The sequence below is a fragment of the Drosophila rhopaloa genome, unplaced genomic scaffold (assembly GCF_018152115.1).
Source record: "Drosophila rhopaloa isolate 14029-0021.01 unplaced genomic scaffold, ASM1815211v1 contig_3, whole genome shotgun sequence".
NCBI classification, from domain to species: domain Eukaryota; kingdom Metazoa; phylum Arthropoda; class Insecta; order Diptera; family Drosophilidae; genus Drosophila; species Drosophila rhopaloa.
Window position 1 is genome coordinate 17,149,028 of NW_025335123.1, and position 19,562 is coordinate 17,168,589.

At 39.2% G+C, this 19,562-nt stretch overlaps 3 protein-coding genes across 4 annotated transcripts in view; all 3 read left to right on the top strand.

Annotated features, from left to right (window-relative positions):
- The first annotated feature begins 3,183 nt into the window (after window positions 1-3,183).
- LOC108051103 (basic helix-loop-helix transcription factor scleraxis) lies at window positions 3,184-4,252 on the top strand. Its single transcript, XM_017133061.2, has 3 exons — window positions 3,184-3,429; window positions 3,794-3,924; window positions 3,983-4,252. Exons 1-3 carry the CDS (start codon window positions 3,200-3,202, stop codon window positions 4,075-4,077), a joined length of 456 nt encoding a protein of 151 aa, XP_016988550.1. The 5' UTR covers window positions 3,184-3,199; the 3' UTR covers window positions 4,078-4,252.
- A 418-nt stretch (window positions 4,253-4,670) lies between these two features.
- On the top strand, window positions 4,671-8,547 carry LOC108051109 (DNA replication ATP-dependent helicase/nuclease DNA2). Of its 2 annotated transcripts, XM_017133077.2 has the most exons (4): window positions 4,671-5,303; window positions 5,363-6,397; window positions 6,458-7,500; window positions 7,560-7,783. In XM_017133077.2, exons 1-4 carry the CDS (start codon window positions 4,758-4,760, stop codon window positions 7,663-7,665), a joined length of 2,730 nt encoding a protein of 909 aa, XP_016988566.1. In that variant the 5' UTR covers window positions 4,671-4,757; the 3' UTR covers window positions 7,666-7,783. The 2 variants fall into 2 exon arrangements, with proteins under 2 accessions (XP_016988566.1, XP_016988565.1); XM_017133076.1 differs by having other exon boundaries at window positions 6,458-8,547.
- A 2,883-nt stretch (window positions 8,548-11,430) lies between these two features.
- Window positions 11,431-19,562, top strand: part of LOC108051111 (serine-rich adhesin for platelets) — a 36,032-nt gene continuing 27,900 nt past the window's right edge. Inside the window, 1 exon segment of the mRNA XM_017133078.2 lies at window positions 11,431-11,910. Coding sequence (XP_016988567.1) covers window positions 11,902-11,910 — 9 coding nt within the window. The 5' untranslated portion in view covers window positions 11,431-11,901.

The window sequence follows — 19,562 nt, forward strand, 5'->3', positions numbered from 1 at the left end:
AATGGGTCATAAAATGGATCACCGATCAAATAATATTTTTGGATACAGACTTTTAGAGAATCAAGCCCCAAGTCTTAAAAGGTATGCCACTTTAAAATCGGATTAAATTTGGTTATGTTATGGACTCTAGAAGTCAAATTGTGGGTTAACATTTTTACAAGTCACCGGAAACTTGGAAAAAAATTACATGAAAGTGGGTCAAAATTTTGATCAACGGGAAAATGAAAATTTTAAATGCAGATTTTTAGAGAATCAAATCACAAGTTTTTAGAAGTATGCCACTTTGAAATCGGATGAAATTTGATAAAGTTATGGACTCTAGAAGTCCGATTGTGGGTTAACATTTTTACAAGTCACCAGAAACTTGGAAAAAAATGACATGAAAATGGGTCAAAATTTTGATCAACGGGAAAATGAAAATTTTGAATGCAGATTTTTAGAGAATCAAATCACAAGTCTTTAGAGGTATGTCACTTTGAAATCGGATGAAATTTGATAAAGTTATGGACTCTAGAAGTCCGATTGTGGGTTAACATTTTTACAAGTCACCAGAAACTTGGAAAAAAATGACATGAAAATGGGTCAAAATTTTGATCAACGGGAAAATGAAAATTTTGAATGCAGATTTTTAGAGAATCAAATCACAAGTCTTTAGAGGTATGTCACTTTGAAATCGGATGAAATTTGATAAAGTTATGAACTCTAGAAGTCCGATTGTGGGTTAACATTTTTACAAGTCACTAGAAACTTGGAAAAAAATGACATGAAAATGGGTCAAAATTTTGATCAACGGGAAAATGAAAATTTTGAATGCAGATTTTTAGAGAATCAAATCACAAGTCTTTAGAGGTATGTCACTTTGAAATCGGATGAAATTTGATAAAGTTATGGACTCTAGAAGTCCGATTGTGGGTTAACATTTTTACAAGTCACCAGAAACTTGGAAAAAAATGACATGAAAATGGGTCAAAAATTTGATCAACGGGAAAATGAAAATTATGAATGCAGATTCTTAGAGAATCAAATCACAAGTCTTTAGAGGTATGCCACTTTGAAATCGGATGAAATTTGATAAAGTTATGGACTCTAGAAGTCCGATTGTGGGTTAACATTTTTACAAGTCACCAGAAACTTGGAAAAAAATGACATGAAAATGGGTCAAAAATTTGATCAACGTTAAAATGAAAATTTTGAATGCAGATTTTTAGAGAATCAAATCACAAGTCTTTAGAGGTATGCCACTTTGAAATCGGATGAAATTTGGTAAAGTTATGGACTCTAGAAGTCCGATTGTGGGTTAACATTTTTACAAGTCACCAGAAACTTGGAAAAAAATGACATGAAAATGGGTCAAAATTTTGATCAACGGGAAAATGAAAATTTTGAATGCAGATTTTTAGAGAATCAAATCACAAGTCTTTAGAGGTATGCCACTTTGAAATCGGATGAAATTTGATAAAGTTATGGACTCTAGAAGTCCAATTGTTGGTCACCTTTTAATACGTCATCGGAAACTTGGAAAAAATGACATGAAAATGTGTCAAAAAATTGATCAATGTTAAAATTATAAAATTGGATACAGATTTATAGAGGATCAATATACAATTCTTAAAAGGTTGGCCACGTTGAAATTTGCTTCAACTTGGTAAAGTAATTTTTCGATCGTTGCTATGGCAGCTATGAAATAGTCTTTCAATATTTATACATTTCTGAAATTAATAAAAAAACAAGAAAGGAAAGCTAACTTCGGGCGGAGCCGAAGTTGATATACCCTTGCAGAATATTCTATAAATTATATTCTCCAAAATTATTCATATGATGCATTCTTAATACTCATAAAAAGTCCCAACTTCCTAACTTAACAAACAGCAGAGTTATGGCATTTCCGATCAATCAGTTATATAGCAGCTATAAGATATAGTCGGCCGATCCTTTTGAAATTTGGTAGGTCGGATTGATTGGCCAAAAATAAAACCCATAGAAAATCCCAACTTCCTAACTTTAAAAACACCAAAGTTATGGCTTTTCCGATCGTTCAGTTATATAGCAGCTATATGATATAGTCCCCCGATCCGGCTCGTTCCGACTTATATACTACCTGCAATAGAAAGACAACTTTTGGGAAAGTTTCAAGCAGATAGCTTTAAAACTGAGGGACTAGTTTGCGTAGAAACGGACGGACAGACGGACAGACGGACGGACAGACGGACATGGCTAGATCGACTCTCCTGGTGATGCTGATCAAGAATATATATACTTTATAGGGTCGGAAATGTCTCCTTCACTGCGTTGCAAACTTTTGACTGAAATTATAATACCCTCTGCAAGGGTATAAAAACTAATATTTCGGAGTATAAATAAAATGCGTTTAATGCGCTTCATAATAGCTTAATATCGGAAATTACTCATTAGCAAGCCAGCCATATAAATTTTATGATCGAGCCATTTAACTGCTGGAAGTGATTGCGAAATATTCCAAAATTAATACGCAGTGTGAGAAATCTTTTTGGGTAATTAAAAAGCGTTTGCAAATATTTGTACAATTTAGCAGTAGTGAATTGGTTGGCTGCTCACCCTCTCTCGCTGCTCGATGCTCGTTTATAAATATATCTGGATTATCCATCTCGGCGCACATTCCGCACCAAACTGCGTTGCTTGAGTGAGCAACTGAGAGAGTGAGCGAATGACTGACTGACTGAATGACTCAATGACTGAATGACTGACTGGAACGCATGCGTGGCATGTGTGCGGTCTAGAAAAATACAATGAAAATAAGTGGTAGGAGGGGAAGGTCAGGGACGAGTGTGAGGGTAAGGAGGACTAAGTGCCACTTCCGTTTGCCACAAAAACAAACAAATTGGCCCAACAAATCGCCGATGGACAAATGGAGATGGAGATGGATATGCTACTTATCCTTGGATCGCCGTTCACTTGATGCACAATTAGCAGCGCACAAGTGCCCGGCATTCTTCGCTTGTTTTGACAAGTGCACACATTTAGCGGAGGAAACGTTCTCGTTATTGTTTCCCATCTTCACGCACAATTTGTCGTCACTAGCCGATGACTTAATTCGTTTAGCAGAACAGAAATTGGACCAGGGAGTGCATTGCAGGCGGGTCACTTCTATATAGGAGTGGATATAGTCGGGCGATTTGCCGGAGAGTCCGCTCAGTTCTTCGCCAATCGCCGCACAAAACGGATGCCGATGGCGGTCTCATCATCCTCGGCGGCCAACTATTTGATGGCAGTCCTGGCGCAGGATAGCAACAGCAGTGGCAGTGCCAGCGGCAGTGCAAGTGGATGCAGTGGAGCGGCCGCCGACTCCGAGGATTCCCAGATTGGCCAGGAGCTACGGGTGAATCAGGTGGGCAGCCGGAGGCGACCGCCGCGCCAGAAGATCAACGCAAGGGAGCGCTATAGGACCTTCAAGTGAGTATTAATCAATGCAAAGGATAGACCCTCAAAATAAATACTTATTTTGCGGAGATAATTAATATTTATTAATATTTAGAGCAGGCAAAGGAAAATTGAGCTATATAATTTTTATAATGAAAAAATATTTATAGTTCTATTATAAAAAAAATGTATAAAGATTTTTAGACAGTGAAGTTTTAAAAAAACAATTACATCAAAATATAGACATTAAAGAACATTTTATACAGAATACAAATAAAAAAATGTTTAATTAGAAAATTCTGAATGTAAATGCTAGTAAAATTTATGCGCATGTATTTAAAAAAGTAACACAAATTTATGATTATTAATTTCCCTTAAAAAATTCTCTACAAAACAGTGTAAATTCCGCCTATGAAGCATTAAGGAATTTAATACCCACGGAGCCCATTAATCGAAAGCTGTCCAAGATCGAGATTATCCGCCTGGCAAGCAGCTATATAACACACCTCAGCAGCACCCTAGAAACAGGTATGCTTAAAAAATCATAGAAATTATCAATAAATTTATTAACATTATTTTATTAAAGGAACTGAATGTCAGCCTTGTTTACTGCACAAATACGAAAACGAAGGCCTTGTCAGGCGGATAAGCATATGCACCTTCTGCCTGAAAACCAAATGATATTAATGATTTACTGGATATTTTCGAATCATTTAAGCTTCTCTGGTCGTATCTATTGCATTTTAATTATTTTTTTAAATCGCATTGAAAATGAGCGTTCAATGATAGCGCCATCTATGCAAAAGTTGCTGGAACTAGATGGTAACTGCTTGCAAAACCGAACTGCTTTCTTTTAATTTATTGATTTTTATATTATTTCGATCTCTTAATAGTTAAAGAAAATAAAACATACATTTAAATATAACAAATACTAACATATGTTATAGTAACTATTTTGTTTCATTGTTATTGTTAAGACATTGGGGAAAACATTTCAAAGTTTCCGCGAAAGTGTCGCCCTCTGCCCGGGAATTTTTAACAACTCAATAACAGCGCTGCCAACTCTTCTAATAGCTAAGTCCACTGAAAAACTAATGACAATTTTGCTCACCTAATTTTGAGCCTGACATTTGGATACGCATAAAAGTTACAATACGAGCGTTTTAACATTTTAATATTAAACTAGGCAACCTTATTAGTCGAAATAACCCGCTCATATGTTAATAAAATAGCTCAACTGTTCACAAAAGTGCCAAAGTATTTTTAACTACGCAACAACGGGCACACTAATTGCGCCAAGAGTAAACACGCTTAACTGTTAAATGTAAATAGTGCAATTTGTGCAAATAAATATCCCTGCTATGGCCACAAAACGTGTCCTGACGCCCACTAAATCGGATAATGCTTCCGCCGACATGATCGTTTCCAATTGTCTAAAGAAATTCAAGCAGCAGCTGGATTTCCCGACGGATGAACAGGAGAACATCGATTGGGGCGACGATGCCGACTTCGATTTGGCGGTGGCTGCTGCTGTGGAGTCCATTAGTGACCACCGATTGGATCTCACCCACTGGCAGCGGTGCGAGGTGGTGCAGGTGGAGCCAGTGTCCAGGAAACAGGAGCTCAAGGTTCAAGTGAAGAGGATTTCTGGCGGGGATCCGGAGACGGCTGTTTGCCGACTGGACCCACCGTGGAATCACATGAGTTTGGAGGTGGGTGACACTGTCTCCTTGATGGGCAAATGGCAGCCGTCTGCAGGTTGCTATGTGGTCGACAAGGAGCAGGGCTACTGCGTCTCCCATCCGGATTTCCTCATATCCGGCACCACAGTCACCGGTTCACTCTTCTGCCGCCGGAAATCGGTGCTCCAGGAGCGTTTCCGGGGTCTGGATCCCGGGAACTCTGTGGTAGGTACCTCTTCCGATCCCAAAAATTAAAATAACTCCTTGTCCTATCTCCTTTCCAGATGCTTATTGGCACTCTGGTGCACGAGTTACTACAGAAGGTTCTTCGCCAGAAGCTTTCCGCCAAGCAACACATCCAATCTGCCCTCCAGGAGATGCTAACCAGCTCTTCTTTGGCCCAGTTGCTCTATGCCAGCAATCTCAGTCAGCCGGAAATCGAAATACAGCTGCAGAATTTCATCGATCCCATCGTCAGCTTTGTGGCCCAATATGTAAAAGGTGAAACGCCGGCAGTTTTGGAACCAGAAACCTATCGTGGCCGCATCCACGAGATACGCGACATAGAGGAGAACCTCTGGGTTCCCCAATTGGGACTCAAGGGGAAGGTGGATGTCTCTGTGAGGGTGAGAAATCAAAGGAAGGAAGAGATTATCCCCCTGGAACTCAAGACTGGCCGAGCCAGCTTCTCCATGGAGCACAAGGGGCAACTGCTGCTCTACCAACTGATGCACTCCGCCCAGGGTAGAGATACCCAGTCGGGATTGCTGCTGTACCTCAGGGAGGGCATCCTACGAGAGGTTCCCAGCGGCAGAAACGAACAGAGGGATCTCGTACTGCTCAGGAACGATTTGGCGCACTGGCTAACACGGAAAATAGCCATTCCAGCTGGCAAGGAAGATCCGCTGGAGCAAATGCAGCTGCCGGAACCCATTTACCATCACAGCGCATGTGGTAACTGCGCCTACAACACCATCTGTTCCAGTTTCGCCAAACACGATTGCAGTTTAGAACTCAGTGACTCACATCCCCTCAAGAAACTTATGCCACAACTATTGGGGCACCTCAAGGAGCCAGATCACGCCTATGTGCAGCACTGGTGTGGATTGCTGGCCTTAGAGGAGCAGCACAATCGTCAGTCCTCGCAATTAAGATCCTTTTGGACGGAGGATCCTGTGAAGAGGCAAAAACAGGGTACAGCCATTGGTAAGCTGAGGCTCGTGAAGGGTCAAAAAGTGATATTCGATGAGGGACGCTATCGTCAGAGCCTGGAGCTCAGTGAAGAAGCAGATGGTAGTCTGGATCTAAGCCTCAGTGGGGTAAATTTATCTTTAATCCCATCGTAAAACTTCAGTTATATTATTCTTATTTTTTTTTAGTTCGACGTAGGAGAATATGTGGTGATTAGTTCTAGTTCTCGCCTTGCCATTGCCTCTGGTTTTATTGTATCGTTGGAAGCTCGTTGCTTAGATCTCCGCCTGGAGCGCGATCTTAGCCAGCATTATGCCCAGGAAACCTTCGTGATGGACAAGCATGAGTCGCAGTCCTTTGCCACTTTTAATTTTACCAATCTTGGACTGCTGCTCTCCGATGGTGAGCGTTTCCAGGAGCTGAGAGATATAATAGTGGCCAAGAAGCCACCCGAGCAGCACAAAGTTGTGCCCAAGATCATTCTCACCAAAGGAGCATCCATGCTGGTGCAGCTAAACAAGGTACAAAAGATGGCTGCATTGCGAGCTCTGACCACCAGCAGCCATCTGTTGATTAAGGGTCTCCCTGGCACTGGTAAAACGCAGACTTTGGTTTCCCTGGTCAGACTGCTTCATCTCCTCGGGAAAACTGTGCTCATCACGGCCCAAACTCACTCGGCTGTGGACAATCTCCTGCTGCGACTGCTGCCCTTCGATTTGCCAATGATGAGATTGGGTTCTAGGTCCAGGATTCTTCCCCAACTGGAGGAGATCAGCGAAGAAAGGCTGACGAAGGACTGCAAAACAGTGGAGGAATTGGAGAAGGCTCTGGCACAACCAGCCATTGTGGGCGTGACCTGTCTGGGAGCTGGACACCCGATCTTCCAGCGTCGCCAGTTCGATTATTGCATCGTAGATGAGGCCACCCAGGTGTTGCAGCCCACTGTGCTGCGCCCATTGTTTTACTGCAGCAAATTTGTCCTCGTTGGAGACCCTGAGCAGTTACCGCCGATTATCAGATCCAAGGAAGCCCGTCAAAGGGGCGCGGATGAAACCCTCTTTCAGCGATTGGACTCGGAGCAAGCCACCGCCGTTTTGAGCATGCAATACCGCATGAACAAGACCATCACCCGGCTGGCCAATGAGCTCACTTATGGCGGAGACCTTAAATGTGCCTCGGAGGAGGTTTCCGCCGCCAGATTTCAAGTGGACGTATCATCACAAGCACCAAGGTGGGTTCATCGTGCATTGCAAACTCATATAGAACAGGCTGTAACCCTGATAAATACAGGAGATTGCTTGGAACGCTGCCAGGAATTGGTTCAGGCATCCCAGCAACTGGTCGCCACATGCTCCTCCATAGAGCAAAGCTTTGGAGAAGACAAAGAGGAGAGTAGAAAGCAGACCAAGAGAAGAGTATCGAAGTACACAAACTACTGTGAAGCGGGCATAGTGATGCAGTTGCTCAGGCAATTACTGAAATCAGGCTTTGAAGCATCCAGGATTGGAGTGATAGCTCCCTATCGCGCCCAGGTAGAGCTCCTCAAGAAGCTAGCCGCCAAACTGGACTCCGCCTTGGAATGCAACACTGTGGATCAGTTCCAAGGCAGGGATAAAAATATTATAATATACAGCTGCTCGAAAACGGGAGGCGAATGCTATGATATGGAACGCTCGCGAGAGGCAGAGATCCTGGAGGATCAGCGCCGCCTTACAGTGGCCATCACCCGTGCCAAAAACAAGCTAATCCTGCTGGGGGATATCCAGTGCCTAGAGCAATATGGCCCCTTCCGGCGACTCTTTAAGCACATCCCGGAGCGATGTCGCCTTAAGTTGGAGGATGGCCGCATGGAGTTCGACTGGCAGCAGATCCAGGAGGATCTTGCTAGTCTGATGGAGGCCTAGGTAATTACTTTATTTATCTTAATTATTTCGAACATTGGCATGCTAAATTAACTATGCTAATGAAGATAATATCCTTTTAAACATTTAGTCATTAACAAATTATACAAAAAACGTCTTTTTGAATAGGTTATTATATGTTTTCCTTTAAAATACTCTTATATATTCATTTCTTATTCTTAATGCTTAATTTTAATTTTGTGTTTTGTTAAAAATTAATTATTTATTTATATTCACCTAAACTTCATAAGCTATGCCAAATAATATTTTTGTGGGCCTTAAGCCTTAATAACTGATTATTTTTTAGAGTCCTTACTTAAAGCATTTATTGTTGAGACTTGTATACAATTCAAATAAAACGTAAAGAGATTTTCTAATAATAAATTCATTTTACTTGCTTCGACTTAAACATTGGCTTACAGGATTCTTTATAAATTGTGATTCAATAGCATTATCAGGGATTTGCTTGTTTCAAGGTTCTGTGTAATCTTTTAATCCACAAAGCGGCGAAATAAACTGTTTTCTTCATGGGATTATATTTATTTCTGTGACTCCCACCCACTCCATTACCCGTTCAGTTAACGGACTGTGTGTGTTCTGTGTTCTGACTTCCTCCTTGGTTGCACCTTCTACCTTCTTATCTCAATCCCAGTGCTCCCCCTTCCAAACGGAAGTTGGGCACCTCGAGGTCTGAGCTGCTTCTCTGCGTGCCCTGAATGTATAGATATGTATATATGGGTGCATATAAATACGCCATATGGGAACTCTGGGGAGGGCTACTTGCAGCGGATGCATTTAACAGCCAGGAGCGAACGTGAGTCATCCTGGAGATGATTATCGTATCATTATCGTCATCCACGCGAGTGTGTTGTGTTCGGCTGGGCAAATGGCAGTTACCAAATGCGAGATTGATTGCCCTTAAAAGCAAGAAAAAGGCAAAAGCAAAACTAAAAACGAAACCAAATGAAATGAAATTCAATGAAATGAGAAGACAGCTCTTAAAATAGAAAATAAATGAACATTCAAATACTCTGGGCTTGTGAATTATTTGGAATTAATATGACTGACAAATAGTATCCACTATACTCTGACTTTAGATCATAATAGCTCGAATAAATATAGTAAGAGCTTATAATAATACAATTACCTTTCCCATATCAGTTTATTAATTAATATTAATTAGCATAAAAAAAAAGAAATTATTTAAATCATCTTTTTTTGTGAAATATAAAATATTAAGAAAATTTTCATATTAAGTTAGGCAAATATTTAACTAAAAAACCATATTTCACTGTCTTTAATAAAGAATCCTTTAAGACCGGACTGACAGATATGGGTTAATTATGTTTGAACATTTTTCAAGAAATCATAATAATAATAGAAGGAATAGTTCGGGTTTAAAGCTAATAGATAATTTGGAATACCCCATTGAAGGGCATGAAAACACCAAATAAATATTGGGGAGCAGAAAGCGGGCAAAGTCACATATAAGATTTAAGTTGGGAGTGGAGTGATGTAGATGGAGAAAGAGGAAGAAGAAAGACCCAAAGCAATAACAGTAACAACCAAAGATACAAAAACAACAACAGTAATGGGCATAAGCAAATCGCTTAATAAAATATTTGAAATTCATTTCGCGCCGCCGCTTGGCAGCCGTTGGCATTTCGATGACAGCATTTAATGCCTATTATGTAAACTCTTTTTTCTGACTGTGGAATTGGGAATTGGAAGTGGGTCCAAAACAAAGGTCAGCTACAATATTATTATGTGTGTGTGAGTGTGTGTGAGACACTGAATTGATTTTTGAGTTCCGGCCAAACCCAAAATGTGGTTTTTTTGAAATACCCAGACACACTTGTGTGCGCAACAAATTAAGCCCATTAACCACCTTCGACCAGCAGCAACATCATCACCTGTTGCAATATATCGAACACTCCAATCCCAAGATGATCCACAAAAGCTCGGGGCATCATCTAAAAAGCGGCTCAAAGCCATGGGAAGATGCTGGCGGGCAAACAGCAGAGGGGTATTTAACTTTCGCACAGATTTCTACAGAAAATTTCACAAATTCAATTCAATAAATGAAAAATACTATGCATCCAAATGTCATGGGCTTAAAGACAGAATTAAAGGATTATAAATATTATGTTTAACTTTAATGGAATTAAATGAAAGTATTTTTCTGGGAATCCCAATAAAGCTGTATTTCTTCATAATTTAAATTTGCATAGAGTGCCAAAGATAAAAGAATGTTAGAAATGGCATAGATATATTTTAAAAATAAATTAAATTCCATTAAACTCAAACATGTACTAAATAAATATATATTTATTAACTTTAACTTGAACTTTATTCATCAAAATATACATACATGTATTTTTAGGGGAATCACCTTAGACTCAAAATTATTAATAACATTTTGACTTAAGTATTTTTTATGGTTTCGAAATCAAGCTTATTTAAATTTTTAAATTATTTCTACTCTGCCGTTGAAGTCCTCTTATATTCAACCCCAGACAGAATGTTTTACGCAATCCCTATTTAACTCTATTATGGCCAACAATTACTAACCGATTTCACTGCCATTTAACGCTAAAACCGCAAAAGTGTGTCCATAATTGATAATTTTCTGGTCCCGGGGCATAATTAAAGCAGCCCCATTAGTTTGCATTGTTTTTTGTTTGTTTTGTTCGTAATTTTAGGGCCCAAGAACTCCGATTGTTGTGAGTTTTTTCTCTCTGCTGTCAGTTAACTTGGCCAAAAGTGCCATGTTAACTGGTTTAACAGACGGCTTTTGCGGCTGCGCAGCAACTGGTTGGTTGGTGTTGCTAGTTGCTGCCGTTGCCGTTGCTGTTGCTGCTGGCCTCTGTTATGTCGCATGTTGCTGGTTTTCTGGTTGCTGGTTGCTGTTTGCTGGCTGCTGCTGTTGGCCACGCTTTTTGGCCACCAAACGAATTCAGTGCAGCGGCGACTCTCGAACGGTATTGTTGGCTTTAGCGGTAACTCGCCATTGGCCGTGCATACAAAATATATACTCAGTTTTTTTCTTAGTTCGTGGCTGGAACTTTTCTTGGATTTTTCTTTTTGTTTGTTTTGCTGGCCGCTTGTTTTTTTTATTTTTCTTGTTGGTTTTTGCGTGCCTCGAGTGAATGTGGAAAATTTTGCAGATAGTTTTTCTGCGATTTGATATGTGTGTTCGGATTTAGTTATTCAGTTATTGGGCCAAAAAGAGCGCCGCCGCGCCTGGCCGAAAGTGAAAAACTGAATGCGCAGACGTGTGTAACAGTTTTTACTTTCGGCCTGGTTTTTCGGCATCTCCAGTAGTTGCTGTTGTTGTTGTTTGTTGTTGTTGTAGCTGGGAGGCAGTGGAGCATTTAGCCAAGATCTGTGCAGATTGCATAAAATACAGACACAGCAGCAGCACCAGCAGCAGCAACAACAACAACTGCAACCGCATTTAGCCCAGTTTTCTGAGCAAATATTTTCCAAAAGCTAACGACAAAAAATCTCACACTAAATCTTAGCGTTATTTTTTCCTCCTCGTCGTTGTCGTCGCGTTTAACTGAAATAATAACAACAACGACAGCAGCAGCAACAGCAACAGCGACAACAACAGCAGCAACATTAGCAGCAGCAGCAGCAACAAGAGCAGCAGCAACACCATTGCCAGCAGCAACATCTAGCCCAAAGGAGCCTTGTATTGCCACCTCGACCAGCAAAAAGCCGCCAAAATGCTTCCGGTAAGTGGTTGCAGCAACTGAGAAAACTGCGAAAACTCGACATTAACTGCAAAACTGAGAAATCATTTTTATTTCGCTGTTTTTGCCGCTTTTGTTGCCCGCATTTTGTACGCAATTAGCGCAAATCTGGCCAAAAAGCCGTAAATATTTAGTCCAGTTCGGCATAGCGACTGGATTTCCTGGCCAACAAAAAAGGGGCTGAGGTGGAAATGGGGTGTTTGGACAACCTTGGCAGGATCGGCGGGCCCAGCTTTGTAACCGAAAGTTGTTATCCTTGCCCAGGGCGAACTGATCAGGAAAGATCGACAGAAAACTGGTTCCTCTTCTTCGTTCTCGTCGAACTGAATTATTCATCGAGGCCGCGATTTCGATTTCGTTTGCCCGGTTTGACTTGATATTAATATGTCTCTCTTAGATGATTGCATAATTAATGTGTGACACATCGCGCTGGGCGCGAAAAATTCTTCTGGGATTGGAGATAGGTTTCCAACTTGATTAGTAGCTTCCATGGAAAGTAAAAGTATTTTTTTTTGTGATAGTTAAAGAAGATTTGCTAATTTTTATAGGTTGTCAGCTTATTTTATAACTCTTTCGGGGCTTTGATTTAAAACTCATTAAAGAAGAAGACTTTAAGGTGTGTTACTGAAAACGGCAGACATTTAAAATCAGTCAAATCAAGATAAGATCAAGATCTTAAAGTATTTATAATGGCCCATTAAAATATGCCTTCCTTATATATCTACATATGAATGCCGAAATCAAATATTTCATAGCTTACCTTTGATTTTCTGTGGTGTTTATAGTTAATGTTTTTAAAAGTCTAGATATCCCAAGAAAATGTAAAATGATGTATTATTTCTTATACCCAATATTATCTGGTATTGGGACAATTGCAAATTAAATAGGTACATGTTATTTTTAAATAAATGAAGATTTTATTTGAACACTTTGTTAATTTAGAAATCAAATGTTTGATTAGTTATCATTCCGGTGGGGAATGCACAAAAAGTGAGAGGAATGAGGGATGATGCACGCCTACATAAATTTGACGAAAATCATTTTTACGATCTCTAGGCTTATGTAATGGCGAAACTTTTACCCGATTAACACCTCTGAAGACGTCGAAGACGTTGGCGATTGCAATTCCCATGCTAATCGAAGCGATCGAGTGCAAAACTTTCAAACACGAACCGAAATCGTAGCGAGATACATTGCACGCATATTAAAGATGACGGCGGATGGGTCTATAAAGATCAATCTCAGTCTGTGGCATTAGCTTTTACTATCCAGGGTCTTAAATCGAATCGAAATATAATCGAAGTGAGGCTGTACATCCGCTTGGACCTTCGATGAGGCATATATCTGCCCCGAACCTATGATATTTCTCTTGCTCATGCAAATTTTCTGCTGCGCATGCGCAGAAAACTCGTTTAGGAATTGTATTTTTTTGTTCATTTTATGGCCCGCTTTTTGTTATTTTTGTCAATTTTCGGCTTGAACTTATTTTTGGCCACGTTTTCTGTGGGGCCGCGGGGGCGAAACGAGTTTGGCGACAAGTGCTGGCAGATGAGCAGCTGAATACTAGCCAAAAGGCCAATAATACTCATCATCTCTGCCATTCCGTTTGACGTCAGGCCGCAAAAATGCGTGTGAAGAGGAAATTGGCTTTGCCTTTTGTCTCCCCAACAGGCGGAAATCGGAGGCCCAGCCCCAGAAAATAAAGCCAACGAAAATTGTAATTTGCAAATGCAATGCAACACAAGAGCAAAACTGCAACACTGCAATATCGCAAGTTGCAAGTTGCAACGCCAACGCAGGCGCACCCAAAAGACAATGACAGTGAACTGAAACCAAGACGAGTCGATCCTATCCAATCCGATGCGATTCCAAGCCTCCATTCAGTCGATCTTCCATCTGCTTTATGCATACATTAATTCAGCCCCCCATCCAAGCATCTGATTTTCAATTCAATACCCTTTCCCATGGTTGGCTTGATTTTTACAGGTTTCTATCACAAGTCACAGCCTTAAAACAGTTAAATCAATAATATCCCCCCTAAAACTATATACAAATGGTTAAATAAATTGATTACATTTTTTAAATGTGATGAAATTCACGTTATAAATAATAATAATAATGCCATTTAGAATTAAAACAACACTTAATTTGCTAAAAATGAATGTTACGAAATTTTCGTAATAAAATGTATAAAACAAATGCCATTTAAAGTTGAATCAACAGTTCACATACTGTATTTTTCGGACATAAAAATTAAGGCTTTTCATTTTAGCGTTATACAATTTTTATTTATTTTGTTTCGAACATTTTAAGTAAGGGTATTTAACTTCCCAAAGCATTTAATATCAATAGTATGATTGTTAAAGTTTATTTGTTAATTTATAATTGTTATAATTTGGTAATGCATAAATCTTCCTCAAAAAATGCTTAAAAAGCAGAGTCTTCAAACAATGAATGCTTTGTATTAAATGCAAAACCCAATTATGCGATGTAATGTCATCTGCAAGCTATAAATCGGATGAATATTGAAACTCCCTTCGCCAAAGTAAATCCCGAAGATGCTGATCTCGAATATATACATATAATTTGACCCCGGAGGCGGTACATCCGCCTCGCAGACATGGAAAGGTTTCCAGATTGGCAAATCGGAATTCGCAGGCGGCTGAAAGTGAAACCCGATGAGCGGAGTGGTAAAAAAAAGTGAATGTATATTTATATATAGGGGCGACCTGCGGGGGGTGATGCGTTTTGGCATTTTATTCAAAAAGCATTATAGAAGAGTGTCATTAAGTTACCGGTTTTTGGGCTATTAAGCCGCATTGGCCTGAAATTCCAGCATTCCCAGTGCAATCGCTTTGGTAATTGTATCTGTCAGATGCACAGATACACGTGCATCGGGATCTGCCTTCAGCCTCATTGCAAAATTTGCCATTTTTTTCTCCCCCCCACCCCACATCTCCCCGCTTCTGTTTCTGCTCGTTACGTATACGCCACCGGCACCGGCACCAGAGGGTTAACGGGGGAGCGGGTTAAGCAGAGACATGCTCCAGAGACCGCCGGGATGATTCAATTCCATGACAACGACAACAGCGACAACAACGCTAACCAGCCATGTCTGCGAACTATGGGGCAATCGGGGGTTAAGGGGGTCTACCTCGGCTTTGATTTGGGAACATGCAAATCATTAACACGTCGACAGTCCAAGGGGGTGGGATGAGCCGGGTGTGCTCTCTTTGATATTTGAGTTCAGGCTGAATCCAGCTGCAGCTCTCGATACTTTTAAATCGCTCTTAAAGTTCAAACTAAACGTATGAAAAATTATTCATAATTTGTAAGCATTAAAAGCATCCAAATCAACAGTCAATTATCGCCAATCATTATTTCTTAAAATGTGTTAGTTTTACATTTTATGAAGCTGTCTTTTAGCAATTTGAAGAATTTTTGATCAATTTTCATTATTAATCTTTAAATGATTGAAAACCACTTTCAAATCAGGCTCTGTCATTAAACTCTTTTTTCTTTGTGGAAAATACCTTGGCGCTTACAAAAAATATTTGACAAACTTTTAAGGTATTTATTTGAATTATTTGGGACTTCCTAAAAGCACTTGGAACAAAGAAAAATAAATAAATACAGAGCTTATTTGGCGAATTAAAGCCCAGCTCTTGGCCAATTATAAATTGTATATATGTATGTATACAGATATTCAATGGCCACACTTTCCATCCGAAAATCAGATTCCCACCCTTGGAGCACAGCCTCTGGGGCCTTTTGGCTTCACTTGAGACGTAACTGTTAATTCGACTGACAGATATAAGCATATATAGCGAAAATACAAAATCATACGTATATATAAGACGGGTGTTTTTACAGACAGACTCATGTATCGGTTATGCGGCCTGAAGGTCAACGTGTTTTGCGGTAGGAGAAAAAGCAAGAGTTATAAATTAATTTATTAAGCCAGAGCGGCGAGCAAGCCAAGTTCCACTCTCCGCATTTAAACTCGTTTGCTATGCCAGCAATAACGAATAACAAAGCACTTGCTCAAATTCCTGAGTCTTGACCAACGGACTAACTGACCCCCAATTGGTATTTAAAAGAATGTGACTGCATTTGCCACACAAACACAAAAAGCCGAAACGAAACGGCTAAAAAAATAAATCAAAATGAGGAATGAGGGTGAACAATGGACACTTTAATTGCACACAAGGATGGCGTCTAAACAAATGGAGAGTTGGTGACAGAATCAGTCTGAAAATAATGTGTTTAGTTTTGGTATAGATCAGGGACAGACAGTTGAAAAAAAATATAAAACCTTGGTTAAATTCTTAGTATTACTTTGAAACAAAATACTATAAAATTAGATCTACAAACATACCAATTTAATAGTAACTACCTTGTCTATTCTTGAGAAAATAATTCACTTCCATTACTCCATTTTATTAATTTATCTTTTTTCTTCATTCCCAAATCGTAATCAATATTCTCTACTATTCTCCTTTTTAAAAGTCACTCTGTTAACAAAAGAAATCCACAAATATAATGGATTCAATCTTTCCCTTTTAATAATGATTTTGGAAACCTTTCTAACTTCTTTCACAACTGCTATATTTCTGCAGTTTTCTCCCTTTTTTCCACTCTCATTTCCTCTAATTTCTATTTAATTTTCGTTTGCTAATCCAAACAACGGCCATAATATCAAAATAATGAAAATTTGTTATAATCAAAAAAAGTTAAAAGTCATGCTTCGATCTAATTAAGTTGAGCCCGGCTAATCGGATGTAACAATGGCATTATCTTTATGGGCACCCAAATCGCATCACCGTCTTAACCCCCAACTCCCCTCTTAACCCATTGGGTTCCACTTCAGCTGCTTCACGAGCCCCATGAAAATCATCCAAAATTAGCCAGTGCCCAGTTTCTGACCTCAGTCTCTCTCTTGTCTTGTGATTTTCATCTGCAACTCAACTTGAACCTGAATGTGCATCACGATTATGTTTTCTACTTTTCGGGTTTTCATGTTTTTGTTCACGGGTTTCGGTGTTTTTTGGTTGGCTTGTTGCCGGATGCGCCAGTCAGTCTGTTTTTTTTTCTGTTTAATAATTTCCACTGAACGAAATTGAAAGTGAGCAAAACCACACAAGCAGTTTAAACTTAATACAAGAAAAAATGTATAAATAAATTGTATACTAAAGCCGTGTTTAAAAGGGCATAAAAGTTACGCAAGATCGCTCTTTTTCGATTGAGCTTCTTCCGTTTGGTTTGGTTTCTTTTATTTGCTTTTCATTGTGTTGAGATGACATAATTGGTTCAAATGGGCAAAAAGAAATGCCCGCAGCTCTTTTACAACTGTTTAATTTGGCCACCGGCAATAAAAAGCAGCGAGTGGTGGTGCAGAAAAAAATAATAAAAGAGATGAGTTGGTGTATAACACCTAACACCTGCCGTTAGTCCCTGCTAATTTCGCTTGGCTTGCCAATTATCGCTTAGGCCGATGATAATTGCAAAGTAAATGCGGTGCGACTTTTTGTGGATACAACAGCCCTACGAAAGGGGGGCTGTTTCGGAAGGGGGTATTATATAGGGGGTCTGGCCGCCGACCAACTTTCGATTTCACTTTGCAGTATAGTGGCGGTTCGGACCAACTTACGCACCTGAATCACGCACCAAAAAGTGTCGCTACTTGCCAATTTGTAACGCGGCTCTAAGGCTATTGACTTGGCAAGAAATGGTTAAGTAATATATATTGAAATATGCGTTAACATTGGCCATCATTTGATATTAGATCTGTAAAAAACAAAATTGAAAAATTAAAAATTCTATAATAGAGTAATAATAATTTGTACAGCAATCAGTTTGCAAAGCAATTGCTGTATTTATTTATATTTATCAGCTACTTAAATTAAAAATAGTTTAATTAATACATTACTGTACATATTGCTCTATACATAAATGTAATAATACATTTGCAGAAAAGTTTCCCTTCGTTAGCTCTTTTCTCTTTCATTTCTCTGACAGATGAACTTTACAAATTGCAAATTGAATTAGCACATAATTAATTGATTTCTTGTCTGAATTATATTTTTATAAGCTCTTTTGGTTTTATGGTTTTCTATTCAATAGCTTTCACTACTGTTTTTCAAGCTTGTTTCGTTTGTTTTTTTTTGACGTAACTGTATGTTGACAAATCGCAAAAATGTTTTTCGTCGATATGATAAATGACAGTGGCAAAAACATTTCACTCAAGAAGACGAAGAAATCAAAAAAAATACAAAACTGGAGAAAAGATATGTACATGGTTGCACTTGCAGTTTTCTGGTTTTCATGTCATGTAAATCCGCTCGTTAATCCTCCGCCGACTTTTCATGGTCAACTCAGGTGTGCGATCCGAATGGCAATTAAGGTGACCGAACATTAATTATAGTATTAGCCTGACAGCTGGCCACACTGACAGAGAAAGTTTATGGGCCAAGAAAAATGATTAAATGGAAGTTGTGAGAAATTTTAGAAAATATTTTGGGGATTTCAGGACAAACCATATTTTTTAAAAATGCCAACTAAGCTAAAACTAATTATTTTATAAAAAGACATTGACCCTTCGACAATTACAACTATTTTTAAAACAAATCAATAAAAACTTTACAACTATTTGCTATCTTATCTTTCAATTAAAATCTTTAATGTACCCGTTTTTTAATGAAATTTTCGTGAGCCTCCTCATCGGTGTTTAACCGCCTTGACTTTCGCCAAACATCTGGCACCAAAAGTGGCATCCCCCGGCCACTTGCCAATCTTAATCGTCCGGCAATTTGCGTTAATGGGGAAAATTGCACCATTAGCAGCGACAAATGCAAAGTGATAAGCGGCCAGTAGGCGAAAAACGGGTGAATACTTAATGGTCAGATCCGATGTCTTGTTTGTTTTGACCAACTTGATGGAGCACCTTGAAAACGAAACCGAAACCAAAGCCAAAACCAAAAACTTCAAAGACAACGCAATTGAATTGAAATGATAATAAAATGGGAATGGTAATAAAAATTAAAATTCTCTGGTTGGTTTTCAACTGACATTTCACGTTTTATTTGTCTCGATTTGATTGGATTTCATACTTTTCGATTAGGCGAGTGAGTCAGGCCACTCTAAACGGATTAGTTCCAGTTTCTGCGAGTGAATCATCAGTGTCCCGGAAGCTGGACACTCGATGGAATCGATTTCTATTGGCCATCCCGTCTGCTTAGACCATTCAGGCCTTAAATTGAATTTTCACGCTGCAGCGCCCGCCAAAAAGGATAATATTTCGATTCGACAGCAGAGTAGAGCTTAAGTCCGCCAAAATGCGTTGAAATCTGAAATTTTGGGAGGGGTCAAGGCGGGAACAATACTCTTACATTCAATGGTACTCTAAAGTATTTGTTTAGATTAAAATCTCAATTATATGAGTTCTTTTCTGATTACCATCAATGGCACATTGTAGAAATGAATATATACAAAGATCCTACAAATTAAATAAATATTCAAATTACTGATATTAATGATCAGTAAAGATCAGTAAAAAGTTTTTATAAATAATTGTTTCCTTGGAAAATAAACACATATTTCATTAAGTCTGCCGACCATAAAAATAATCACATTCT